The sequence below is a fragment of the Chiloscyllium punctatum genome, chromosome 42 (genome assembly GCF_047496795.1).
Source record: "Chiloscyllium punctatum isolate Juve2018m chromosome 42, sChiPun1.3, whole genome shotgun sequence".
Taxonomy (NCBI): Eukaryota; Metazoa; Chordata; class Chondrichthyes; order Orectolobiformes; family Hemiscylliidae; genus Chiloscyllium; species Chiloscyllium punctatum.
The window spans coordinates 44,882,508-44,905,107 of NC_092780.1; the positions used below are offsets into that span (position 1 = coordinate 44,882,508).

The 22,600-nt window shown below is 42.1% G+C and overlaps 1 protein-coding gene across 4 annotated transcripts in view; it reads right to left on the reverse strand.

Annotated features, from left to right (window-relative positions):
- Window positions 1-22,600, reverse strand: part of cdc27 (cell division cycle 27) — a 152,066-nt gene that overhangs the window by 11,176 nt on the left and 118,290 nt on the right. For all 4 annotated transcript variants that reach the window (XM_072561881.1, XM_072561884.1, XM_072561883.1 and 1 more), the window contains 3 exons: window positions 21,305-21,477; window positions 16,762-16,914; window positions 13,179-13,387 (listed from right to left, as the gene is read on the reverse strand). In XM_072561881.1, the coding sequence (XP_072417982.1) occupies window positions 13,179-13,387; window positions 16,762-16,914; window positions 21,305-21,477 (535 nt within the window). The remainder of the gene's footprint in view (window positions 1-13,178; window positions 13,388-16,761; window positions 16,915-21,304; window positions 21,478-22,600) is intronic.

Sequence of the window (22,600 nt, forward strand, 5' to 3'; positions counted from 1 at the left end):
AGTGCTCACATCACTATTCCTATAATCAATCACCTGCTCAATTACGTGGAGATGTCAGATTTGCCGAAAGCACAAACCATGAAAGTGAACTCTGCAGCCTCAACTTTGTGAAGAATTTTCTCTTAAAATGCTTCTTATATCGATAGGTTTGTATTTTACTCCTTTCAACACCTGGAGAAGCTGTTTCTATTTATTCTAATATTTCATGATTCTGAACAAATATATTATGCATCTGTAAACAGTTCTTCAACAACAAATTTCCCATTCCTTTTTTCCTCAAGTCTACCTGAATAAATTTTAAATAGGAAGACACCTTCATTGCTGAAACTGTGTGAACATACTATGTGCAATAGCTGGTACAACACTTGATAAATATTACAGCAAGTGAGCTGCAAAATAATGCAACAAAGAATTAAAGGCAGAGATGGGACAAGTGGAGGAAAGGTGGCCTAACTCTGGCTCAGAAGAATGTTACAACGTGTGTAAGAAACTCTGATTCCCAAACACTTCAAATACAAGTAATAAATACCATACTTCATGATAAGGCACACTCTAAACAGATTTAGTACGATGCATTCCCATCTTGAGCTACTGCAATTTCTGAAAGATCTTTGCAAATATGACAACTGTATACTTGGAAGCAGCAGAATAATAAAATCTACACGTTCTTGAAAAGATGTCTATGGAATCTGTGGTTGTTTTTGAGAATGATTCACAAGGACCTATAAGACATTCCATCAGGTGTAAAGGGATGAACTGCACTTTTCCTAAGATCCATGGGGCCTGGCAATGTCGGACCTGAAAGCTGTGTCAACAAGAAGAAAGTTAACAACCAACAACATTAGCAGATACAAAGGAAACCTACAAGCAAAAGAGCTGGTGGATAAATGCAGTCAGTGCAAAGAGACAGTACAAAGAGACAGGGATGAATAGGAGCACAATTCTTGCAAAGAGAAGCAAATATCTCAGGAAGCCATCAGATTTCTGGCTTGTGCATAGATCGGAGAGCTGGATTAAAAAAGGTCTAAAGCATGGAAAGCTGTGTGAATAGCTCAGATGACATTTTCCCAAAAGCGGGCCAACAGTGAGATGGGATTGGATTGGTCAGTTGAAGATTTCTAGAAAAGTTCCCCATCAAGACTTGTGGTGTGCCCAGGAGTGTGCCCTGCTGATGATCATTGAAATCAAAGGCTGTTGTCAGGCAGTTCTCTCGATGTATTCTGAATGAATTTTAAAAAGCATATTTTGGAACTGTGCTGCTATGTAATGTCACACTTGTGTGGAAGTGATGTGGATTTTTGCAAATCCTATTTGTTGGATTGAGTATTAAAGTGAAATTTCCAAGGTCTTTGTTGGTGAGTTGGGTGTTTCCTCAAACACATCTTCATCTACAACTGCATCGCAGTTTAGAAGTCCTTGGAAGTGTTCTCTCCATCAGATTTCACTGTCTTCTTTGATGGTCAGATGTGTTCCATCCCTACTCTGCACCAGTGAGGGGGTTGGATCTGTATATTGCCTTGATGGCACTGAAGACCATCTGGATGTAGTGCTTTAAGTAATTGTAACTCCTTAATCCATCATTGGTTCCTGATTTCCCAAGTCCTTCTTTGTAACTCCACCTTTGCTCTCTGCTTTGCCTTGCTGGTAATCTCATTTTTGCTACCCACAGAGCTTTCCTCTTTCTGTCGTTGAGGTCTTGGCAGATGTTGTCATTCTTGTCGAACCAGTTTTAAATACTTACTTGTAGCTGATAGTTTCCTCACAGAATGAAAAGATGACTGTCCTCTGCACTTTCTAGATTTCCTCCACTCCATTAACGTGAACTCTTCAGAGATTTTGTTAAGGACATTGGTGGAAGTTCATTAGTCTGCTTGGCCCTGGAAGCTGCTCACCATTGAACTTTATTCCAAATGGTTTCTTCACCTTCAACGGTTTCTGGTGGTATTTGATGGACTTTGGGGAGCAGATGAAGCAGTGTTCTGTTCAGTCATCTGCTCTGGTCATCACTTTGGGAATGAGGATGTCCCTTCAGTCTCTGAATCAAATGATGCCACCAATGTCTTGAACTTTTTGGCAACCAGCTGGTGTTTTGTACATTTAGTGAGGAGAATCCCATTGGAGATGCAATTCTCAACTTCTTTTGTGCTGGCACCTTTCCAACCCTGTGTTGAAGTTTCCAAGGAAGAAAACTTTATCTTCCTTAGGGATTTTGATATTGTGTCCAGGGTGGAGTAGAAGCCTTCTTTGGACTAATCTATGACATTAAGGCTTGGGGCACATGACCATTACCTGCTGGTTCTTAGCAAGTTGTAGACACACAATCATGAGGAAACCATTGTTGCCAACAGGGAACTTAGTCAGCTAACAAATTTGTTCTTGATGGTGAAACCAATTCAATGCATTCTGGGTTGACTCTCAGACTTTCCTCCCCAGAAGGTGATTTATTTTCTTCCTCTCATTCCGACTATTGCCTAGAGGCCTGTGCATAAGTCCCATCATAGTTTTTTTCCCTTGGTGGTTCCTCAACTCTACCCACGCAGATTCCATTCTTTCACTGCTTGCTATCATTTCTTACAAACAAGGAAATCCTGCCTCCTCTGCCCATGTGCCTGTCCTTTTGATAAGACATGTATCCTTGGATGTCTAGCCTTGCAGCCACTATGATAACAACATTGCATCCACCAAATTCAATCTGCGCTACTTTCTCATTTACCTTGTTTCGTATACAGATTGCATTTCGTAGAATCATACAACAGAATCATAGAATCCTGGCACTGTGGAAACAGCCATTCAGCTCAACAGGTCCGCATGAACCCACCCAGACCCATTCCCCTGTTACTCTACATTTACCCCTAACTAATGCACCTAACCAACACATCCCTGAACACGATGGGGAATGTTGACATTGCCAATTCTTCTAACCTGCACATCTTTGGATTGTGGGAGGACACCAGAAAAACCTGGAGGAAACCCACGCAGAGATGGGGAGAATGTGCAAGCTTCACACAAACAAAAAGTCACTCGAATCAAAGTCCCTGGCATTGAGAGACAGCAGCGCTAAGCACTGAACCACCGTGCTGCTACATTTAAAGTGCAACACCCTCAGTCCTGCGTTGACCTCAACCCACCACCTTTCCATTGTTGTCTCCTCATCGCCTATGCCTGAAGTTAGATTCCTGATCCTTTCTATAATGTTCTATTACTAGTTCTGAAAAATTTTAACCTCTATTGAGACCACTCCCTTTCACTTTTACCATGCAACTGAACCCAACATCCCCACTATTCAGTTTAAAGTCCTATCTATAGCCAGAGTTGTGCATTTATCAGGATTCTTGTTCCCAGCATAATTCAGGAGCCCATCCCATTGGAACAGCTCCATCCTTCTGCTGTACTGATGTCAACGTCCCACAAATTCAAACCATCTTCTCTGACACTAATCTTTAAGCCATGTGTTTACCTCTTTAATGATGCTGACTCTGTGCCAATGAGCTTGTGGCTCAGGCAGTAATCCGGAGATTAACAACTTTTTGGTTCTACTTTTTAATTTAGCCTTGAACCGCTCATATTCCCTCAGCAGAAAATCTTCCATTTTTTACCTATATCGTTGATACCTCCATGGACTATTACAACTGGATCTTTCTCCTCCCACTCTATTAGAGTTATAGAAGCCAGAAAGTGTGAAAGCAAGCTATTCAGCCCATCAAGTCCACACAGACCCTCAAAAAAAAAGCATCCTATCCTGGTCCACCCCACTACCCTATCCCTGCAGCTCTGCATTTTCTGAGGGCAATCCATCTGACCGGCACTGCAGGAGAAAACTTCATGTGTCTCAGTGCTTGAAGCTCAGATTAGAGTCAGAGTTCCTCAAATAACCACCAGTTGCTACAGATGTGGTCACTATGAACTACCACAGGATCCACCAGCTCCTGCACCAAGCAGTTACAACATCGCCTGGCCCTGCATCTCTACTTTTATTTAGTCAGTCAGTTGATTTTTAAAAATTTCATACTAATCTTTTAGTTTATGGCCTGTAAATGTTCTCAGAATTGCCTTCAATCTATAACGATAACATATAGTTAAATTAGCAGCCATCACCAACCAATGCACTTATGACTTACCCACAGTATCACTCATTTGCGCTGGGCTTCAATTTATCCTGCTTAAAAAATCCTTACGAACCATGAGCCGAGAAAGCGAACAGAAAGCACCTCTTCCCTGCCACCTTCAAATTCCTCAAACTATATACTCACTTGGGCTGTCTTTCACTCTGGATATGATCCCTCCTTCCTGACTGTGCTGTCTGAAATCAAGCTGAGGTCAGTGGGGATAAATCATACTCATTAAGCTTCAATAGTAATTAACATTTATTAATAAGGTTATCGTACAGACGTTTCATTACCATGCTGAGTAACATTATCAGTGTGACTTTTGTGAAGCACTGTTGTTCTGTCCAGCTCAGTTTTTGCGTAGGTGCAGTGTGTTGGGGGGAGCATCACTTCAGAGACTTTGCTGTAGCAGTCTATACATTGGGTCTATCACTGTTTGTTGATGGTCTTTTTGGTAGAAAGCTAGGCTTCCAAGAACTCCCTTATGTGTCTCTGGTTGGCTTGTCTTCGAATGGTTACTTTGTCAAAGTCGAATTGATGGTCTGCTTGGTCTTGAGAGAGAATGGATCATGTCATTTAGTTGCCAGTTGGTGTTCGAGAAGTTAGGTGGCTAGTTTTCTTCCTGTTTATCTGATGTTGTGCTTGGTGCAGTTGTTGCAAGAGATTTTGTATAACCACATTAGTCTAACATGTGGTAGGTATGGGGTCCTTTGGTGTCGTGTTAGTTGGTGTGCTATCATAATACCTAGTGGTCATAGCAGCTGGCAGTTAATTCTGATACGTTCTTCACATGGGGGAGGTGGCCAGTGTGTTGGAAAGTATAGTGCCTTCTTGGCATTGGCAGATGAAGCGGATCCATTGTTAGCAAGGACTTTATGCATGAGATTTTCTCCCTTGCACATTTCTGGTGTTTTGCAGTGTATCACGGCTCTTTTGAACAGTGTCCTGACAACTCTGTGGATGTTAGGATGGTTGCTATTGAGGTTGTGGTTTAGGTGGGTGGGTTTTCTGTGTACTTGAATTGTAAATCTCACTTTGGTCATCAGTTCTACCCTGCAATCTAGGAATGGGAGTTGGCAGTTGTTTGCTTCCTCCCTGATAAACTTGCTGCCGGTGAATATCCTGTTAATGAGGTGACATGTTTCAGGTGGTCGTGTAGGTTTGATGACGACAAGTGAATCAGTTACGTATTACATTCAGTTTTGGATGGATTGGGGAAGGGCTGTGTTTTCAAGTCTCTGCTTGACTGCTTATGCTCTTCGTCCTGAGGTGAGAGAGCCCTTTACGTGCCATGGACTTATTGGTATATCTGGCCATTGAAGAGAAAATTGGTGGTGAAGCATAGGTCGAGTAGCTCGAACATGTTGTCTGTGCGGATGGTGTTGCTGGGAGTAATTGTTACTGGATCCTGTAATAGTGTGACAATTGTTTCCTTGGCTAGTGGTATGTCAATGCAGGTGAATAGGGCTGTGACAACGAAAGACACAATGATTTAGTCCTGGTTAATTTTATTGCTAGTGAGGCTGTCAATGAATTCCTGGCTGCATGAAAGGAGTGGTTGGATCTGCTGATGAGATGTTTCACTCTTCGTTGTAATTCCTTGGTCAGTTTGTGCATTAGTGTCCTTGGTAGCGAACCTATGGATCTGAGCGGGATAGCCAGTTTATGTACTTTGGGGAGTCCATAAAAGCTGGGCATGTTGCAGCCTTCTGGTTATCTGTCCTGTTTAAGTGCATTCAGCGTGTATATAATCTTATCAGCTAATTGCCGTGTGTGGGGTCTGTCTCCATCTGTTGGTAGGTGTCGGTATTGTCCAGCAATGCCTGATCCGTTCATTATAACAATCATGCACCCTTTGTCTGCTGGTCGTGGAATGATGGTTTTGTCTTAGAGTCCTTTTAGCGCTTTCCTTTCTAGTGCACTGCGGATGTTCCATTTGTTTCTCCGATTTAGTGCAAAGACTATGGTTTGTTGGATTGCCCCTGCTGTCTCTAGCCTTTAAGTTTGCTGGTCTTCAATGCTGCTTCAAGGGCAGCTGGGAAATCAGTTCTGTCAGCGTCTCGAGGTTGAAATTGAATTTGCATATTAGGTCAGCTTTCTCAGTGTCATTAAGTGTTACTTACGTTGGATAGATTTCTTATCTATGCGTCTGATTTGTCTTTGTTGTTGCAGTGTGTCAGTTAAGCCAGTTTCTCTTGCAGTGTAAGTCTCTTCCTGGTTCTGGTCTTGTGTTGTACGGTACTGCTGGCTTTCTCCAGAGTCGCAGTCCATTGTTCGCTGGTCGAGTTCAGGTACGGAGATTTTTGGTGTGCAATTTTGAAGGTGTTTATGGGCATCATTAAATCATGACCCTGACCATCCGGTGTCCATTCTGTACTGCCATGTGTCTGGCTTGTTGGTTGTTTAGGGATGGTTTGTACTTAAACTAAACCTGGTGTCTGACGCATTTGTGGAGGAAGTGGAATTGTTAGCTAGTAGTGTTGTCGGTTGGTGAAGGCCTCCCATCGTCAGCCCAGCTTGAGCATGTTGCACCCAGGAGGTCGTTAAGGTTTTTGCAAAGATCTGTTGCTCAGGTTGCGGATGAGGTAGTTGGTTAGCTTACCAAGTTGCTGCGTTATTATTCAGACATTTCATCACCATGCTGGGTAACCTCATCAGTCCGACTTCTATGAAATGCTGTTGTTCTGTCCTGCTTGGTTTTTGTGTGGGTCTGGTCTGTTGGGTTAAGTGTCACTAATGGATCTTCTCTGTAGTGGTTTGTACACTGGGTCTGTACATTCGTTGATGGCCTTTTCAGTAGGAAGCCAGGCTTCTGATAACTCTCTTGCTCTTGCCCTGATCTAACAGAAACAATGGATACATTACGTAAACGACATATTTGTCATCATCAAATGTAGAAGACTAGGGGAAATACACCACTACAGTAACAGTATACTCACCAGCATCAAGTTTACCAGGGAGGAAGAGAACAACAACCAACTCTCATTCCTAGATGGAACAGTAGAACTGATGACCAATGGGAGATTTACAATCAAAGTTTACAGAAAACCCACCCACACGGACCACATTCACAACTACAATAGCAACCACCTTAACATCCACAAACAGAGCTGTGTCAAGACACTGTTCAGAAGAAGCATGACACACTGCAACACACCAGAACTGCTTAAGGAAAATGAAGAACACTTACAAAGTCTTTGTTAACAATGGATACCCAATCAGCTTCATCTGCTGATGCCTGTCCAACAGACAATGCCAAGACGACACTGTACCCTACCAGCACACTGGCCACCTCCCATGATTTGAACACTGTATCAGAATCACCTGCCAGGCTGTTACGACCACTAAGTATCATGGTAGCGCACCAACCAACACTACGCCAACTACTTACCAGGACAAAAGGACCCCATACCTACAACATATTGCACCAACGTGGTCAACAAAATCCCTTGCAATAACTGCGCAAGCACAACAACAGACAAAGAGTAAGGAAATTAGCTACCTGACTTGACGAACACCAACTGGCAACCAAACAATATGATTCACTCTGCCTCATCTCCATACACACAGAACAAAAGAGCCATCAATTCCACTATGACAAATTAACCATTCTAGGACAAACCAACCAAAGACACACAAAAGGAGTTCTTGGAAGCCTGGTCTTATACCAAAAAGGCCATCAACAAACACAGTGATAGACCCAGTGTATAGACTGCTACAGCAAAGACCCAAAAGTGACACTCACCCCAACAGACCAGATCCACATAAAAACCAAGCGGGAGAGAACAACAGTGCTTCACGGAAGTCACACTGAAGTTACCTAGCATGGTAACAAAACATCTGCACAATAACCCAGTAGCTCAGCAAGCTAACCAACTACCTCACCCACAACCTGAGCTGCAGAGCTTCACGAAAACCTTAGAATATTTATTAATGCCCAAATCAGGCTTCAGGTGACTGATTGATAACCGTCCCTCTGTCAGCTGAGTGACCTACTTAATTAACCTTTTCACCTGATATTTCATTTTAAAATGCAAAAGGAAAAGATTTACTGGTTCTATTCTCTTACTGCCTCTAAATTCCTTGAACTATATAGTCACTCGGGGTGCGTCGTATTCTGGATGTGATCTTCCTGACCATGTGACATTGCTGAGCCCTGAGACTGAGTTACCTACTTCACCAAGAAATATTTCCACCTTGTGAGGCCCTGTCCTCACAGTTCAGCAGCCCAGCTGTCCACATGTCCATTGTGCCTCAATCCTTCACTGGTGCACTATGTCATCTCCTCAGATGATTTCTTCCTTCAGCCATTAACGTAGTGCTGGCATTAGAACTCTTAACTGCCACCAAGCCATGCCCTACGTACAATAAAGTGCTCAATCAACAGTCCAATTTCCAATGTGGTCATGACCCCATAACGGAAAGCCCATTTTCAAGCTAATTCAATATTTCCATGAAGCCTTCAGGGCTGTGGAGTGGACAATCTGTCATTCAACACCAGCTCAGCAGGTTAATATCAAACTCACAAGAGAGCAATGAAACGGAAGGCCCATAAAAGGAACATGGTTTTTGCAAAAAAAAAACAAGCGCAGCCAAATTAAACAATCTAAACAGCATTTTCCAAAACCAGCCACGTAAATATTGTGCAAAGGTTATAATGCAGGGAAGAATATGGGAATTCACAGAAGCAATTTAAACGGCAATATCCTAAAGGTGCTAAACCCTTAGCAAAAGCAAAAGTAGAACAGTTGGCTTAGTTTCTAGCTGTCTTGGTAAAAACATCAGAATCTGTGCACTTATAAAACAGTGAAGAGCTGAAATAGATGGTTCTTGGACTTTTGAATTTTATTACCATTAGCTGAATTCTCTGCCTAAATAAACAATGTCAGCTAAAAACTGAACTTTGAAAGCATATTCAATTGATTTGTCTTAATTAGAATTGATCTTAGAATTTTTTATTCACTCACGGGACATTGGTGTTGCTGGCTGGTATATATTTATTGCCTGTCCCTAACTGTCCTTAGAAGATGGTGAAGGAAAGGAGCGAATTCCAGGATTTTGGCACAGCAGTGAAGGAATGACAATATACTTCCAAGTCAGGACGGTGAGTAGCTTGGAGGGGAATTTACAGGTGGGGTTCCTCGGTATCTGCTACCCTTGCCCTTCTGGATGGAAGTGGTCACGGGTTCGAAAGGTGTTGTCTAAAGATCTTTGAGGAATTTCTGCACTGCATCTTGTCGACAGTACTGCTGTTTCTCAGCTGTTGGGTGGTGGAGGGAGTGAATGTTTATGGATGTGTGGTGCCAATCAAGTGAGTTGCTGCCCTGGATGGTGTCAAGCTTCTTTATTGTTCCATCACACTCTTGACTTGTGCCTTCTTGACAGGTGGACAGGCTTTGGGGAGCCAGGTGCTGAGTTGTTCACTGCAGTTTTGCTAATCTTTAACCTGCTTGTGCAGCTACAGTATTTATATGGCTACTCCAGTTGAGTTTCTAGTCAATGATAACCCCCAGAATGTTAATAGTAGGGGAGAAAATCACATGTCAAGAGTCTGTGGTTAGATTGTCTCTGATTGAAGATGGGCATTGCTTGGCATGTGTAGTGCAAATGCTCTTTGCCATTTTTCAGCCCAAGTCTAGATATTGTCCAGGTCTTGTTGCATTTGAACATGGACTACTTCAGTAGCTGAGGAATCACAAATGATGCTGAACATTACAGAGTCAACAGACATTCCTATTTCTGACGTTGTGTTGGAGGGAAGGTCATCGATGAAGCAGCTGAAGATGGTTGGGCCTAGAATACTTCCCTGAGGAACCCCTACAGAGCTGTCCTAGAGCTGAGATAATTGCCCTCCAACAACCATCTGCCTCTATTCCAGACCTGACTCTAACCAATGAAGACAGAGCTTTCCTTCCCTATTTTCTAAATTCTAATTCTGCCAGGGCTCCTCTATACCACACCCAGTCAAATGCAGCCTTGCTGTTAAGAGCTGTCACTCTCACCTCACCTCTGGAATTCAGCTTTATTGCCAATGTTTGTAGTAAGGTCAGGAGCTCAGTGGCCCTGATGGAACCCAAACTAGGCATCACTGACCATACGCTGCCTGATTGCACTGTTGATGACACCTTCTATCACTTTACTGATGATCGAGAGTAGACTGATGGGTGGTACTTCGCTGTGTTGGATCTGTCCTGCTTTTTGTGCACAGGACATAGGTGGGACATTTTCCACATTGTCAGGTGGATGCTATCACATGCAACGAATTGTATTAGCTGAAGACTGATATCTGTGTTGCTGAGGACCACTGCAGGAGGCAAAGATGCAACAGGTTAGCCTTATCTTTTGCACTGACAAGTTGTGCCTTTCCATCATTGAGGATGGAGATACCTATGGAACCACATACTTCAATAAGCTGACTAATTGTCCACCATCATTTATCGCTGGATGAAGCAGGGTTGCAAGGTGACATCTCATTTATAGGTATGCTTGTTGCTACTCCTGGCATGCCTTCTTGCCCTCTCCATTGAACCAGGATTGATCCCCTGGCTTCAGGGTAATGGTAAACTGGGGGATTACACAATAATACAATACAATACAGCACAGGAACAGGCCCTTCGGTCCACCAAGCCTGAGCCAATTCCACTCCTTACTTAGAGTTGCGATTTGCCCATGTGTGGTTTTGTATCCCTCTGTTCATCTCCCATTCATGTATCTATTGAGACATGCCTTAAAACTTGCTTCCACCACTCCACTGGTAGGGCGTTCCAGGGCACTTGCCAAACTGTGTGCGAAAGTCTTTCCTGGCACTTCTCCCCTAAATGTTGTGCATCTCACCTTGAACCTGTGCCCCCTTATCGTTGACCTTTCCAACTGGCAAAAGCCTTTGACTATCCAACCTATCTATGCCTCTCGTAATATTGTAGACCTCCATTAGGTTGTTCCACAGCCTCAGTCTTTGAGTTTATCCAAACTCTCATCTACCTCCAGACCAGGCAATATCCTGCTAAAGCTTCTCTGCATCCTCTCCAAAGCATCCACATCCCTTCTGGTCGTGCAGTAACCAGAACTGCATGCCATGTTCTAAAAGTGTTGACAGTGTGTAGCTAAATAGCAATGTGTACTTACTATATCAGGTCATGAGGTTGCAGATTACGTTGGAGTATTGTTCTTCTGCTGTTGATGGCCCTCAGTGCCTTGTGAATGCCTGTGGTGGAGTTGCTAGATCTATCCAAAGTCGGACTGATTCAGGATGGTGTTAGTGCCATGCAAGACAATGGAGGGTGTTCTGTCTCTGCAAGAACTATGCAATGGTCACTCTTACTGATACGATCATGCACAGACACATCTGTGACATGCAGCTTGGTAAGGATGAGGTCAAGAATGTTTTTCCCTCTTGATGGTTCCCTCACCACCTGCCACAGACCCAGTCTTGCAGCTATGCCATTTAGGACCTAACCAAATTGATGAGCCACTTGATGGACAATAAAATATCCCACATGGGATACATTTTTGCATTTTTGCCATTCTCAGCATATCCTCCAAGGCTGAGGGAGAATGGTACTTGGTAATCATGAGTTTTTCTTGCCAATGTTAAACCATATTCCAGGAGCTGTTTTGGCTCCAGAGCAACATTTGGAATACTGCGTACAGTTCTAGTCACTGCATTACCAGAAGGATGTGGATGCTTTGGAGAGAGTGCAGAGGAGGTTCACCAGGGTGTTGCCTGATGGAGGGCATTGGCCATGAGAAGTTGAGTAGATTAGTATTATTTTCATTAGTAAGATGGAGGTTGAGGGGGTTCTCGATTGAGGCCTACAAAATCATGAGAGGTGTAGACAGGGTGGATAGAAAGAAACTTTTTCCCAGAGTGGGGGACTCAATTACTTGGGGTCACAAGTTCAAAGTGAGGGGGGAAACTTTAGGGGAGATAAGTGTGGAAAATAGTGGGTGCCTGGAACGCATTGCCAGCAGAGGTGGTAGGAGTGAGAATGACAGCATTACTTAAGATGAATCTAGACAGATACATGAATGGGCAAAGGGATACGGATCCTTCAAAAATAGGTGGCAGATGTAGATAGAGGATCTGGATTAGCGCAGGATGGGAGGGCAGAAAGACCTGTTCCTGTGTTGTAATGAAAAGGTTGAGGACGCCAAAGAAACTCCCTCCTGACTGTATACCACTGCTTGGTCTGTCCTGCTGGTGGGACACGATATATTCCAGGGACGATGGTGGTGGTGTCTGAGTCATTGTCATAGTCATGGATTTATACCACACTGACATTGTCAGCCTATTGCTTGATGCTCTCACAATTTTGTCATATTCCAGATGTTGCAGAGTCAACAGAGCTGTTTTTGCTATTGTCTTTTCTGGTGCCTACGTTAATGTAAGGTGGTTCACCCAGTTTTATTTCTCTGTTGACACTTCGTAGCAATTGATAAAATGGAATAGCTTGTCAGGCCATTTCAGAGGGCAGTTAAGAGTTTATCACATTGCTGTGGACCTGAAGCCACATCTTGGCCAAACAAGGCAAGGATGGCAGCTTTTCTGAAGGACATTATTGAACCAACTGAATTTTTCTGACAATTGGCAGTGGCTTCTCATGGACATTACTGGATATTTTATTAAAGTCAGATTCCATCATCTGCCTCAACAGGATTCAAATCTGGATCATCAGAATTGATTTTTAAGCAGGCTTCAAATTCAAGGAGGAACCGAAGAATTATTTAGTCAGTGTTTTGTAACTCATGATTACACAATACAATGGTCTGAATGGCTTCCCTGGTATCACAAGCTTGTTTCCATCCAGTTTAAGCAGTGAATTTTAGACCATCACAAGGTGACATGTTTGCTGATCAATGCAATGCACTCACTTATTAATTAATAGCCACAATTAGTTATTTCAATCTGATTGTGCAGGGAATTTACACCTGTCAACTTAAGACCCAGACGCCCCACCAAAAGGAACGTGCTTGCTTCTTCTCATCCAAAAAAATGACTAGCTGCAGCAAAATCTCAGCAGTTAGTTTACAAACCTAAAAAGGCACTGTTAAACATGAATAACTTGCGCTTACCAGGCATTGTAGTGTTGAGAGTTTACATGAATTGCATTTCTGAAACAGGCCAGTGCTTTGTCCAACTCTTCCGTTAATACAAACTCATGACCAAGGAGAGTGTACGCATAAGCAAAGTTTGGGTCCACTTGAATGGCTCTCTGGAAGAACTTGATTGCTATATCATGCTCTCGCTGCAAGCTGAAGCAGTTTCCTGCTGCACACCAAGCCTGTATGAGGAATGAAAAAAATCTTCTGCAACTGTAATGGCTACGTCCAATCCATACATTAATTAACCCAAAATTACAGGGCAATAGAAGCATTACTTTAAAGGATCAAACAAATCAGGCCCTGGTAAAATCCACAATAAACTATGAACACTGACGATTTGACAACACTTGGTACATCAAGGTACTCAACGCCAAGTCTGAACATGTGTTGGACATGCAAAGAATACAAAAAACTGTAGAAGCTGGAAATTAAACAAAAAGGAAGTGCTAGAGATACTCAGTACTGATGAAGGTGACTGGAATTGAAATATTTCTCTCTTTACAGGTGCTGAGAGCAGAGTTTCTTCAGCACTTTATTTTTAACCTGAAGAACAGAGTCGGCTGCCCGATAGAGGATTCTTGTCTTCACAAAACAAACATAAAATGAACAAACCGTACTTCTAGCATCTGTGAACACATGGTCTTGTGTCCGAAAATGAGGTAGTTATAGATAGACCTGTGCAATTGGTTTCACCAGAACTGGTCTCATATGAGGGTACATTAGTGAGTGAACAATAAGAAATAGAGTGAACCAAGGATAAAAGGAACACTGGACAGGCAGGTGAGTCAGAATTATTAAAATGGAGGAGCAACTGAAACAAGATCAGATTTGAAGCAACTTTTTTTTAAAATCCCTTCACAGGACTTGTGCATTGCTGACAGAATTAACATTTACTGTCCATTTCCAAATGCCCTAAAACGGAGTCAAAGGGCAGGTGAGAGTTAAATTACATTGTTATTGGGTTTGGAGTTACAGCTCAGCCAGATCAGGGGAGGATGGTGAACTTCCCTTCCTAAAAAGTATAGCTGCAAACCAGGTGAACTTTGTTTTAAATAACAGTAAAAAATTATGTCATGGTTGCCACTAGACCATCTTCTAAGTCCAGACTAATTATTATATAGTTGATCAGTTTACCAAATACTGTGGGGGATTGGAACACATGTCGTCAGAGCATTAAACAAGGGCTCTGGATTATGAGTTCAGTGACTATACCACTATACACTGCCTTCCTTTTATGTTCACAAGTGCAAGTGGTTCAGATACCAGGGATGGACTGGATTAAATTTACAAGGATGGTAAGAATAAAGAATGGAAAGAACAGGAGCTGAGAAGAGAACTTCATATAGTGATTAAAAACTTTAAACAGGCAGAAGTGGAATTCTGAGATTTGAGGGAACTGGTCAGAAACTCAAATTAGAGCAGCACATGATAGATTAAATGTCTTTTGTGACATTCAAACTCATCGGTGATAAACTGGTCTAAAAACGTTCAGCAACAAAAAAAAGATTTTCCCCCAGTATTGCAGTTCAGGACTTTAAATTTTGATACAGTTCTGGACAACCTTTGAAACCAAAATGCCAGAATATTCAAATCTATGAGGTAGATCAGAAGTGGACAGCAGCTCAGGCTAAAAAACAGACCACTGTATCTTTTCAAACTACTCCCTTGAAAAGCACGCATACTTTCTTCATTTTTTGAGGGTAGCTGATTTTCTACCACTCATCCTCAAAAAAAATCTTAAAAGTAATATTTTTAAATTATCCCCTCAATTAACTGCCCCACTGACAAGAAAGCGTTTTGTGATTTGTATTTTTTTCAAATTTCCACAGTCAGCTCTTGTAAGTGTTTTCGTTTTAACAAAAAGAAACTCCGATTCTCTGCTACCTGCTCCATTCAAAACTTGTATCGTGCACAAGACGCAAACCTATTTCTGTTTTCTCTTTCAAAATGCAAACTGACAAAAACATCTGCCCAAATTAAATTGTACCCTCTAGAAGTCACAGTCTATCCAGTCCACACAGCTAACTTTCCTTACCATACCACAGAATCAGAATGATTATATCACAAAAGCAAGCCACTAGGTTCACCATGTCCAAGACAAATCTGTGCAAGAGCAATTCAGCTACTCTAACACACCTGTCTTTTCTCAGAAGCCTGCAAAGTTTTGCTATTCACTGTCCTTTTTATTCCTTTAATATTGCTGAAAAGCCTTTTATCACATCCTTCTTGCAATCATGTACACCATAATAATCCAATTACTAGCATTTTTAAAAAAAATCAAATTGGTTAAACATAATCCAACTACAAATTAATGCTTTCTTCCCTTAAGTAATTCATATATAATCCAGGCGAAGGTTATAATTTTATCTATATTGTTGTTACGAATTCCCAGAGGTTAAACTGTAATTGCTCATCTTATCCTTCCATCAATTTTGAGGCAGGTCTCCATTACTGCCATGGCATAGAGGGGGAAACACCAACTTCCATTGTTTAAAGGGACAAGAATCAGAAGGCATACATTTACAGTAATTAGCAAAGAAAGCAATGGAATACAAGGAAAACATTTCTCTCCTCCGCCCCCACCCCCCCCCACCCACCCACCCAACATAGCAAGTAATTAAGATCTGATAAAGACTGCCTGAGAGCATCGTGGAGACAGATGCAATCCAGGCATTCAAAAAGGGAATTCAATTGTCATCTGAAAAACAGAATATGTGCAGCATTAGAGGGAAATGGCAGGTATGTGGCACAAGGTGAATTGCTTTTACAGAGTACCAGCATCAATGTTTTATGATTCCTTAAACTTTACTAATAAAGCTCTGATTTAGGTCACAATTAGAGTGTTGCATACAGTTCTAGTCACTGCACTTTGGAGGAGGATAGGAGGAAGTTACAGGGGAGCTTTACAAAAATGATTCCAGAAATGATGAGATGAGATGAAAAAGTTGTGGCTGTTCTCCTTGGAAGAAAGGAGATTGAGGGGAGATTGGACAAAGTGTAATCCAGAAAGAATCTGCTCTCTTTAAAGAGGAATATAGGAACAGGAGTAGACCATTCAGTCCCTCAAGCTTATTTCACTATTAAGATCATGGCCAATGTGTGACTTAACTCCGTACACCTACCTTTAACCAAATCTCTTAATACCTTTGCTTAAAAATTTATCAATCTCAGACTTAAAAACAAATGAATAATCCAGCATGACTGCAATTTGTGGAAGAGAATTGCAAGCATCTTCCATCCTGTGTGGGGGAAAGTGCTTCCTAACATCTTTCCTGAACAGTCTGGCCTTAATTCTCAGACTACATCCCATTGCTGTTTAATCGCCAACCAATAAAATAGTTTATCTTTGTCTACCCTGTCTTTTCCTGCTTAAACCTTGAAAACTTGAAGAGTGGACAGGAAGGTTGCAACAAGTAACAGGATCTGCAAGTAGCACTCCATGTAGTCTTGCGACACTGCATTCTCCAGTTTCCCAACATCCCTACTGTTCTGGGCTCTATCTTAAATAGAAATTCAAATGAATCCCTTTAAAAGAGATCAAATGACAACTCACCTCTGGTGTATTTTTATCCATCTCAGTCAGATCCTTGGAGAGGAGAGAGAGGGTCACATCCTTCTGTAGGTGCCACAATGTTGTGGAGTAGATCTCCATACCCTCCACCCGGAAACTTTCAATGCGCCTCACCTCTGAAAATATCCTCTCTGCCTGAAATGGGAGAAAAAGACTTCAGATACAGAGTTAAATTGGCAGGATTAGGTGATGATGAGCCAGCTCAAGAGTGCAGCGACTAATAATTGTGGGCCACATTCAGGGGAGGCTGAATGTGTGATCCACCTGACCTGCCAAATGTACACCTATATTTGATAATGGATTAAATTGTAACTAAACACTTTTTGGAGAAGACGAGTGTGTCAGTGTCTGTGTCTGTATGTCTGTTGGCAGCAATGAATTACAACTGAAATTTTAAAAATCATTTTTCAGGAATGCAGCAGAATCTTGGACAATGGGATCTCAAACAACATTAGATTAGTGACTACATTTTGTTTTTTCAGGAATGATATTAACTCAGTGGTTGGCACTGCTGCCTTGCAGTACCAGGGACTCAGGTTCAATTCCACCTTTGGGTGATGGTCTGTGTGGAGTTTGCCCATTCTGTCGGGATGGGTTTCCTCCCATAGTCCCAAGCTGTGCAGGTAGATTGGCCATGTTAAATTGTCCCATAACGTCCAAGGATTTGCAGGCTGGGTGCAGTAGCCATGGGGAATGCAAGGTTACAGGGGTAGGTTGGGGGGTAATAGGTCTGGGTGAGATGTTCTTTCGAAGATTGGTGTGGACTCAAAATGAGCCGAAAGGCTTGCTTCCACACTATGGGGATTCGATGATGAAGATAACACTTAAGAGGAATTCCTCCATCCTTGAAACAAATCTTTATGCCAGCCTGAAAAGACACGTGGATCATTAACTCAATATCTCTTTTAGTTCTGGACTCATCAGTCTAGCTTACAATGTCATACATGAAACCTCACACAGCAAGAGTCAATGTCCAGGGACTTCAATAAAGGAAGGCAAAATGTGCAATCTGTAGGGGCAGAGACAGTTAAAAAGGAAAATTAGGAATGCTATCATTCTTTGTCAATCTCCTTCTTAAGGCAGCTTAGTATGAACTTCCTGTTTCCCATTTAAAAGCAGGATGCCATTCTCAACCATGGAACAGAGAAGTGGTGAGAGATGGTGGGGGAGCACACACTAGACACTTCATTCAAACACTGATTGCATGTAGTAAGCTGCTGGTCATATTCCACAACTGTTCCTGTTAAATCATTGAGTTTAAAACTTCACTAGTCATTGCCTGCTATTTCCAGAGGGTTCCCTTCTGGTCTGGGAAAATGCAGATCTTGTGTTCAGTGTATCTCACTTGTTTTATTTTTGAGCTATAATAGCTTAGATTCCATTAACTGGTACATATGATCATTCAAATTTGGAGTGTATCGCCATTTGGCTCTTTGAGCCTGCTCTGTCACTGATGATGATTATGGCTTATCTGATCACTCCACACCCATGATCACTCTAAATAAACTTTAGCTCCCTTGCGTATCAGAATCTATGCCTTACAAAAATTTGAGAAAGTGTTCTCCAAAATCTCTCAACCGTCAGGAAGAAAAGTTCTCCTCTTAAATAGGTGCCTCCCAATTCTTAAATATTAACTCCTAGTTCAAGATTCTCCAATAAAGGAAACATCCTTTCCACGTGCATCATGTCAAGATCCCTCAGTTTAAAAACAGAACAGCACAGTAGTACACTGAACTGAAAACCTTTTGTCTCTATGTAGTCCAAATCCCATTGTTTCCTGCTTATTCAGCTATCTGTCAAGATGCCTCAAGTGTTGTTGTCATGTTACCTCCCCCTCTGGCAATGTCTTCCAGGCACCTCATCTCTTTTAAATTTTCCCCCTTTTACCTTAAGCTCACAAGATTCCTCGTAATTGACATTTCAATCCTGGGGAAAAGACTGACAGCCAGAACTGGCAACTGGAAGCAACAGGAATGAAACTAAGCAAATTCCAACTGACAGTGCAGCACGGAGGATGTCACCTCAAAAGGGGATGAAACATCTGCACAACGATTTCCCATCTCAGCGAACATAGACACAACAAGTGCAACTGCCCATTGGGCCCATGTCTCTCAATTTTGTAAACTTCTATTCAGGATCCCCCCCCATCCTTCAACATTCAAGTGAAGATAAAATTTGTCCAATCGCTCCTCATAGCTAACACCCTCTAAAACCAGGCAACATCCTTGTAAACCTTTTCTGGCCCCTCTGCAAAGTCTCCAAATCCTTCTGGCAGTGTGGTGACCAGAACTGCACAATATTCAAAGCATGGCCTAACTGAAGTTCGAAAGAGTAACAACATGACTTGCAAATTTTTATATAGCTTGTTCTCCTATAACGCCCTAGTTGCATTCTCCCAAAACCTTGCTGATTCAAAAATCACTTCATAGAAATAATAGGGCCTACGGGAAAAGTGGGGTTAGGGAAAACCTGCTAAAAATACCACGCACAATCGCTCAAAAATCACCCCATTGTCAAACGCAAAGTATAGCACAGCCTGAAAAAAGGTTGAAGTTAGATTTATTAATGAAACAAAAGTGATGAAACTGGGGCAGCACGGTGGCTCAATGATTAGCACTGCTGCCTCACAGCACCAGGGTCCCAGGTTCGATTCCAGCCTTGGGCGACTGTCCGTGTGGAGTTTGCACATTCTCCCAGTGTCTGCGTGGGTCCCCTCAGAGTGCTCCGGTTTCCTCCCACAGTCCAAAGATGTGCAGGTCAGTTGAACTGGCCATTCTAAAATTGCCCATATTGATAGGTGCATTAGTCAGAGGGAAATGGTTCTGGGTGGGTTACTCTTTGGAGGGCTGGTGTGGACTTGTTGGGCCAAAGGGCCTGTTTCCACACTGTTGGGAATCGAATCTAATCTAACCTAAACTAAATTTAACACAGTACATTTGAAAAATCTAAGAAAACTGCTGTCTGCACAGTCCTTTCACAAAAAGCTGCTCTGTTGTTAGCTGACATTGGTGCATGCACAGAACTGCATGAAGATCAGCACCAACTTCATGCATACACAGAATGGCAAGAAACTGGCGCTAGTACAAAGATTTCCGCGTACACATCAGCGCATTTGCTGAACAAACTGTGCAAACTGATCCCTACTGGAATCACGCTATTGCCAATGGAGGTATGCATCCTCCAGGATACTGCTCCCTAATTCTTAGCCATGTTATAGCCAAGTCGAGCTGCCAAAACTATAACCACTTGATGTCCTGGTCGGTGAAGGCAAGCACGCCAAATGCCTTCTTAACCACCTTATCCACTTGCCATTTTCAGAGCATTTTGGAACCGTATGCCTAGATCCCTCTTTATGTGAATGATTGTAAGGTTTCTGCCATTTACTATATTCTTTCATTTTGCATTCCACCTTCCAAAATGCATAACTTCAAATGAAGCTGGGATTAAATTCTATCTGCATTTCTCTGCCTAAGTCTCCTGTTGTATCCTCTAGCAATCCGCCTCACATTCCTCAGCTCCTCCAATCTTTGTATCAACCATAAAGTTATTAACCCACACCAACACTCTCCTCCAAAACCATTTATATATATTACAAACAACAGTAATCCCAGCACTGATCCTTGTGTAACACTACTGGTCACAGATCTCCAGTCAATAAAACACCCTTCCACTACTACTTTCTGTCTATGACTAAGATAGCATTGTATCCATCTCCTCAGCTCACTGTTGGTGCCATAAGTCTTCACCTTTGTGTCAGCCTGCCATGAGGGACCTTGTCAAAGGCCCCACTGAAGTCCATGTAGACAACAGCCAATGTCCGATGCTCAAATCATCTTTGCCACTTCCTCAAAAGAGCTCAACTTAGTTTGAGAGACATGACCTCCCCTGCACAAAGCCATGCTGCCTATTGAAAATAAGTCCATGCTTCTCCAAATGTGTGTAAATCCTATCCCGAAGAACCTCCTTCAATAATTTCCCTGCCATTAACAAAGGTCACAAGCCTGTAATTTCCCAGATTATCCCTGCGGCACTTCTTAAACATAGGAGCAAGATTGCCTATTTTCCAGTTCTCTGGGACCTCTCCTGTGACTGAAAACAATACAAAGATTTTGTACAAGGCCCCAGCAAATTCCTTTCTCACCTCCCTCAACATTCAGGGATACATCACATTATCCGAGGGACATAGCTACCTTAATGCTTCTCAAAACACACAATACCTTTCTTTCTTATTGACATGCTTTGTAATATACCCCTTGCAAGATCAATCACCTCTTTCTCTTTCATTAAGGACCTCACCACTTTCTCCAGCTCCATACATAAATTCCTCCTTTACCTTTGCCTAGCTACTTTCTTGCACCACACACGCACTATTTTGGGATTTTCCTTAACCCTGTCAGACAAGGACATTTCTTTGTCCATTTTAGCAATCATAATTCCTTGTCTAAAATGTTTTTCTACTCTCCTTATATCCAAAGTTCCCAAGAACAAATTCAAACATGTTTCGTTAATTCAGCCATCCACTTACCTGCATATATTCAGCCAGCTCAAAATGTGCTCTGCCTATCTGACATAGTACCCAACCGGTGTTGTAGTGATGTGAAGGCAGTTGACTCAGGATACCGATTGCATCTTTACAGTTGTAAGAACAAAGTGCCAAATAGCCTTTACCCATTTCACGCAGAAGGTTCATCAGTCCATCTGGCATTGATTAAAAAAAAGGAAGTCTCACTATTCGGTAATACAGAACAAGCCTCTATGACAAAGTGAACAGCAACTCCAAAGATCATCACTACATCAAGCTTTTGAAGGAAATTAGCCCTCAAGATTACTTGATTAGCATTCCTGATAAAGATTAATCAGGCAGCAAGATTCTGAGCTGTTATTCTTATTTAAGAATTACCGTGAGTTTGTAAATGAAGGATTTTAATTTGTCCAGGACTAGAAAGGAATCATGTAAAGTTGGGAGAAAACTACGAGAATGTGTTTTAATGGAATTTTGAAAATCACTGAGCTTCTAGTACAATGAAGATGACACACTGCTGCACATTGTTTTGTGAACTTGGGCAAGTTAGAGGTCATATCTTGGGGACAGTCCATAATCACTGTAGAGGTGGTATTGGATGCATTAGAATTTATGAAGGTGAATAAAACTCCTGGTCCTGACTAGATATATACAAGAACACTGCAAGAGGCTAGAAAAGACGTTGTGGGAGCCCTGGCTGATATTTTAGCATTGTCGTTAGCCATGGACGAGGTCCAGGAAGACAGGAGGAATGTTGTGCCCTTATTCAAAAAGGATTGCAAAGAAAAACCTGGGAATGATCAAAGAGTAAACCTAACATCTGTGGTGGGGAAATTAGTTGAGAAGATTGAGTTAAGATATATATGCATTTGGAAAGACAGGGTTTGATTACAAGTAGTCAGCATGGCTTTGTGCATGGGAGATAATGCCTCACAAACTTGTTAGAGTTCTTTGATGAAGTGACCAGCGAGGTTGGCAAGGAAAGGGCAGTAGATGTAGGTTATGTGGATTTCAGTAAGGCCTTTGATAAGGTTTCACATGGTCGGCTGCTCAGGAAGGTTTGATCGCATGGAATCTAGGGGAATCTGGCAAATTGGATACACAAATGGCTTGATGGTGGGAAGTAGAGGTTAATAGTGGGAGATGCTTGTTCGACTGGAGGCCTGTGACTAGTGGAGTGCCTTAGGGTCAGTGCTGGGCCCATTGTTGTTTGTTATCTATATCAATGATTTGGAGGAGAATGTACAAGGCATGATTAATAAGTTTGCTGATGACACTAAAGTGAGCAGTATCATGACC